The following is a 6,217-nucleotide window of genomic DNA, read 5'->3' as shown; positions in this document are numbered from 1 at the left end:
GATGTTTCTCTCTCATCAATGTTGCTAACTCTCTATCTCTCCTTTCCTCTCTGTAAAAACTCAATAAAATATATTAAAAAAAAAAGATTCTCTCTTTGTCATTAACATTTGCCATTGTAATTAAGACACGTCTTGGTATGGGTCTTTTGGGGTTTATTTTGTTTGGGACTCTGTGCTTGTGTGACTTTTTTCTTCCCCAAATCAGGAAAGTTTTCTGTCATTATTTCTTCAAATAGGTTTTCTAAACCTTGCTCCTCTTCTTGCCCTTCTAGTGCCTCTGTTATACAGATGTTGCTTCATGTCATCTGGTCCCAAAGCTACCTTAAGCCCTCCTCCTGCTTTCTAATTTTTTTTCTCACATTGCTGTTCAGATTGGGTGTTTTTGTTTTTTATTCCAGTCCTCTAAATCACTGATTCAGTCCCCTGCTCCTTCTAGTGTACTGTTGAAATCTTCCATTGTGTTCTTTATTTTTGCTGTATTGTTCTTCATTTACTCTTGATTGTTACAAATGTTGTTGATTTTCTCATCTAGCCAGTTTAGGAACTGTATGACCCTTACTCTGAATTCTTTCTCTAATATATTGCTTGCCTCAATTTCATTTATTTTCTTTCCTGATGATTCTTCCTTTTCTTTCCTTTGGGGGTTGTTTCTTTGTCTCCCCATTTTTTGCTGTATCTTTTTGGCCCTAGGTTCCCTGCTTGGGTCCAAAGGGTTGAAGCCTTCTTATCAGTCCAATGACCCAGAACTTGCTAACCGGGGGTCTGGGTCTTCATTCAGATTCACACATTTATTGTCTCTGCTCTGAGTTGTACTCTCTTCCTCCAAGGTTCTGGTCCCTCAGTTGTCCTTTCCTCATGCTCATCAGGGGCGTGTGCACAGTTCCTTTGGTTTGTAACTCCCTGTGAGGGGCCAGAGCCTTCTGGTATACAATTAACTGTGTGGCCCCTGAACCCAAGGCAGGATGGTGCCCTAAGTCCCTCTGGCAGTGCACATGTAGTTTAGCCCCGTGACCTTTGGCTAGGCCCACCAGGACATACTAGCTGCTCTATCTTGATTCAGGGGATAGGGCACATGCCAGGGGACAGCATTGTCTATTCCAGAGGTGGGGTGCACACTGGTCAAAGGCTCTGTCTCTGCCAGGGTTGGGGGCATAGCACACACTGGCCAAAGACTCTATTTGTGCTAGTGGTGGGGTGTGGGCTGGGTGAGGGCTCTCTTCTGGGTCCAGGGGTGGAGCTGGGTGTGGGGTACCCTTGGTTTACACTCACAGTGTAAGGACCTAAAGTGCGGGATCCCCAGACACTGGTTTGGGCTCTGGTGGGGAGGCACAGCTTGGGAGGTCTGTCTGGTGTGCACTCACTACAGACTTTTGAGAACCGTATTGTGGTACCGGGCATGGTGGTGGTTCCGCGAGAGTTATGGTTGCCAAATGGCTCCCTGCACTGGTCTGGGGGTGGCATCTGAGATTGGTCTGAATGTTGGCATGGCAGCACTCTTGGCCTTCATTTTTCCCTGCCCCCTCTACAATATGGGGAGGGTTCCTAGCCAAAGCTGAGCTGACCTGGGGCAGTATCAGGGGCTCCTCCTTTAAGAGTGTCTGATCTGTCAGTCCCTGAGATTCCTGATATAACCATCTGTCCCTCATTCACCCACATGTCCACACATGTCCCTCTAATTCTTTTAGTCATCACACTCTCTCCCTCCCTGCTCTCCTGTTGGCTGCCATGTACTGAGAGTCTGTTTTCAATTTTTTTAATGGTTGCATTTTAATGTTATAATTAAGCTATGGCTAGAGTTACTTACTTTCTTTTAATTATGGAAAACATCCTTACATGATAGATTCATGTGTCCTAAAGTGAATTTGTCATTAACTCAATTCTTCATATATTACAAACACTAGTATATATTTATGCTTTAGAAAACAATAAAAAATGGCTTATCTCAAAATGCTACCAAGCATTTTTACATGATGACTGCTTTGTTATTTTATTGAACAATGTTTCTATTTTTGTTTAGTTTTCCCAATAAACTATAATAGTGTTATATGGGTAAGTGAACATATTAACAAGAAAATTACACTTTTCTAGAAACCAACAATTTTTTTTTTTTTTTGGACAAAAAGGAAATTCATTGTATTACAACAGTACTCACATCTGCATCAGAATAACCTAACCATCCATCCAACAAAAGAAAGAAAGAAGCTGAGATTTACGGACACTTGCTTCTTTGAACTTCGGGAGCAGGAGCAGGTCGGTTCTCATAATGCTCCTGCCAATATCATGCAACAGGAGACCAAGACCGGGCAGACTGGGGAGTCAGGGGAGGTGACCCATGGGCCTTCAAGAACTTCTCCAGTTGTTTCATCTTCTTATCTCCGGCACGGTTTTCCCGGTGCCTTGCTGCCAGGCTCAGGAGCATGCTTTTCACCCTATATTGGACAGGGGGCTGTCCAAAAACTGATTTCGATTAAGCTCCCAGAATTCACCTTTTCCACCATCAGCAGGACCTGGTTCATACAGTCTATTTCCGGAATCATGGCTCCGTTTTTGCCGAAGGTGGGGTCAGCCAGACATGCCTCCAGGTAAAACACCAATGGGACTCTCAGCTCCAGCGCAGGAAACCACCAGGGCCGAGTGCGAATCCATGGCAGCGGAAGCGGCATCTTCAGGAGCCTGTCCAGGGCCTGGGCGGACATCCATGTGTTCTCCTGGACCACAGCACCGGGCTGGTCGACCATGCTGGGACCTGCAGCTCCAGGGAGAGGTTGAGTTGCTCTCACAGAACTCCAATCTTAACAGCAGCAAAAGTACAGTTATGAAGTAGCAACGAAAATAACTTTATGGTTGGGTCACAACATGAAGAACTGTATTTAAAGGGCCAGAATGTTGAGAACCACTGCGTTAGGGTGTTAGCAGCTACTGAATGTACACAAATGTTCTTGGGAGTTTGGCCATGTAAAGTAGGTAAAAGGGACAACTGCCTATTTACTGATGCATTGAAGGAAGAATTAGTGCCATTTTCTTGTTTGTTTACCCAGTGTCTTGCACCTAGCAAGTATTCAATAAATACTGATGAACGGAGTGAACAAATAAATGGAAGAAACCACACTTTTTTGTTTCTCCATAGATGGAATTATACCACAGATTATGTTTCATAGATTTAAAAACAACAGTCTTCAACATTTTGTTTTGTATTCTGTGGGGAAATGATATATAAAATGTGGTCCTTGGTCTCAAATTCTTACATAGAGCGATATGACATAAATACTTGCAAACTTCAGGTCTGACCATTGTGGCTCAGAGGTTGTATGTTGACCTATGAACCAGGAGGCCACCAGGCCACCATTCAATTTCTGGTCCATGACCTGTTCAGGTTTCAGGCTTTATCCCCAGTGGCATGCATGCTGGAGAAAGCTGATCAATGATTTTTTTTTCTCATCATCGATGTTCTATCTCTCTCTCCGCCCCCCCCCCCCCCGCCTTCTTCTCTAAAATCAACAAAAATATATTTAAAACAAAATACTTGCAATCTTTACTAGTCCTCCCATCCCCTTTAAAATGATCTATTTGGAAGTTCTGAAAAGTAATTGTAGAAATATTACTTGGAGTATACAGCTTATTGCCAAATATGAAACTGGCCTTGATATGAAAGCTAATAAGTCTGAGTGATCAGTTCAGGCTGGATTGGCAATGGAAAGCTTTTAAAGAATCAGTAATGTATGTAATACCTTAATCCAGCGGTTCTCAACCTGTGGGTTGCAAGCCCTTTGGGGGTCGAACGACCCTTTCACAGGGGTAGCCTAAGACCATCAGAAAACACATATATAATAACATATTGTTTTTGTGATTAATCACTATGCTTTAATTATGGTCAATTTGTAACAATGAAATTGGGGGTCACCACAGCATGAGGAACTGTCTTAAAGGGTCTTGGCATTAGGAAGGTTGAGAACCACTGCCTTAATCAATGAAAAAAAAAAAATCAGTCATGGTCCTAGCTGGTTTGGCTCAATGGATAGAGCATCGGCTGCAGACTGAAGGGTCCTAGGTTCCATTCCACCAAGGGCACATGCCTGGGTTGTAGGCTTGATCCCCAGTAGGGGGCATGCAGGAGGCTGCCAATCAATGATTCTCTCTCATCATTGATGTTTCTATCTCTCTCTCCTTCTCCCTTCCTCTCTAAAATCAATAAAATATACTTTAAAAAAAGAATCAGTAATGGATTACTAGTTTTGAAAAATAGATATAGTGAGTCTAGAGCAGCGGTTCTCAACCTGTGAGTCGCGACCCCTTTGGCGGTAGAACGACCCTTTCACAGGGGTCGCCTAAGACCATCCTGCATGTAAGATATTTACATTACGATTCATAACAGTAGCAACATTACAGTTATGAAGTAGCAACGAAAATAATGTTATGGTTGGATCACAACATGAGGAACTGTATTTAAAGGGCCAGAAAGTTAAGAACCACTGGTCTAGAGGAAGAAAACAGGGAATTCCATCTGTTTGATAGAATAGTAATCAAAAGTATCATGTTAATGGATCAGTTCTGTTTTGGGATCTTCAATAAATCAGTTCAGGGAATGGAGTACCCATAGATAAGGCTAAAGATAAGGATAGAAACAAGTTAGATTGAACCTTAAATAAAGATTATGAAAACAGTCTTTTCTTATATTTGATTTTGATTTAAAAACAATATATGTTGAAATGCTATCATAGTTACCAGACTTTGTGCCCAAATTCATTGTTTTTTATTTTACTTTATTATCTTTCTTTAATCCTCACCTGAGGATATGTTTTTTTTTTTTAATTTAAATTCTTTATTGTTGAAAGTAGTACATATTGTGTTGCCTTGTTCCTTCCTCCTTTCTTGCTATTTTGTTAAATAGTTTATGCTCAATTTTCTTTCAAAAGTAGACCCAGTAGCAGAATATTAGCATTGTATCTTTAAGAAGACTAAGAATGTTATAGAAAAGAATTGGTATCTATAAGAAATATGCTACACACATGTGAAAATTGGCACCGCCAAAATACATATAATTCAGAACAGAAGCTCAGCATATGTGATACAGCAATATCAATGTTGCTAAGGTCATAGAAAAAATTAAAAGGAAAGGAAAATAAGAAAAGTATCCCATTAAAGATTATGTCAATTTTTAATTTGGAGAACAAAATGAACATTTTGAAATCAAATAACTATGAGCCTTTTAGTTTTACATGCATTGTTTTAACTGTCAGTATTAAACCTGACAGAAAAGAAAAAGGAAAATTGATGATAACATGTCAACAAGGGACTAAATGTCTAGGGTATTTAACTTGTAAATAACTAGCTAATAAAATTCAGTCACCTTGGACAAATTCATTAATATTCTCAGCTATCCCAAAAGAAAATGTCATGTACAGCAATTGGGTTTTCATGTCTTTTCCCTTAAACAGTAGTAATACAAAAAAAGACCATAGAAAATTTTTCTCAATACTCCTTCTTTATGAGCATATGTCTAAGATTTACTTGTATATCAGGAAAGATGTAAATATATTTTTCCAAAATGTATGTTCTTTGTTTTTACTAAAATTGGTCTTAGAAAATTCTAGTTGTCATGAATCTTTCAAAAAATTCTAACACATTGCTGTTAGAAAGAATTTCATTCTTTGTACTTATATTGCCATCATAAAATAATGTATATGATGTCAATCAATGTAGAAACACACAATGAATTAAGTGATTTATTTAAATTTCTATTTAAAATGTGTTATTGAGAAAATTAAGATGTAGGCTCAAATTTTTGGCATCTGAATTGCCACATCTTTCTCTGATATTCCTAGTTCAAGGTTAGTCTACTATGGCATCAAACCTCAGCCTTGCCTGTTGTTCTATCCCTTGTACTAATTCTTGTTTCCCATTAACATGTACTTGTTCACAAGTTATTCCTTTTACTGGAATAGATCTTCCCTTCTATAGTTTCATAGCATTTTGGTTAAACTTCTCTACATTCCCATAATTGTCTTATATTGTGTTCAAAGATTTGTGTACCATATTCTCTATGTTAGGATTGCTTGGGTAAGATTCTATGTCCATACTTATGTTGTGAAATCTGCTTAGGGTAAAAAACAAACAAACCAAAAAATTAGCTTTTCTTTTTAAAAAATCTCCAACTATTTATATGAAAAAAATGACAAAGAAATGAATTTAGTTCTTTAATTTTTCCTTTAAGTCTAAT

At 39.1% G+C, this 6,217-nt stretch overlaps 1 protein-coding gene across 1 annotated transcript; it reads right to left on the bottom strand.

Annotated features, from left to right (window-relative positions):
* Window positions 1–2,429: 2,429 nt before the first annotated feature.
* LOC308515391 (oocyte-expressed protein-like) lies at window positions 2,430–2,738 on the bottom strand (the record flags this gene model as incomplete). Its single annotated transcript, XM_081086002.1, has 1 exon — window positions 2,430–2,738. The coding sequence occupies one exon, from the start codon at window positions 2,736–2,738 to the stop codon at window positions 2,430–2,432; it is 309 nt and encodes a 102-aa protein (XP_080942128.1).
* Between the last annotated feature and the right edge of the window lie 3,479 nt (window positions 2,739–6,217).

Source organism: Myotis nattereri, assembly GCF_964212035.1.
Source record: "Myotis nattereri genome assembly, chromosome: 3".
Classification (NCBI taxonomy): domain Eukaryota; kingdom Metazoa; phylum Chordata; class Mammalia; order Chiroptera; family Vespertilionidae; genus Myotis; species Myotis nattereri.
This window is presented reverse-complemented; position numbering and strand designations above follow the sequence as displayed.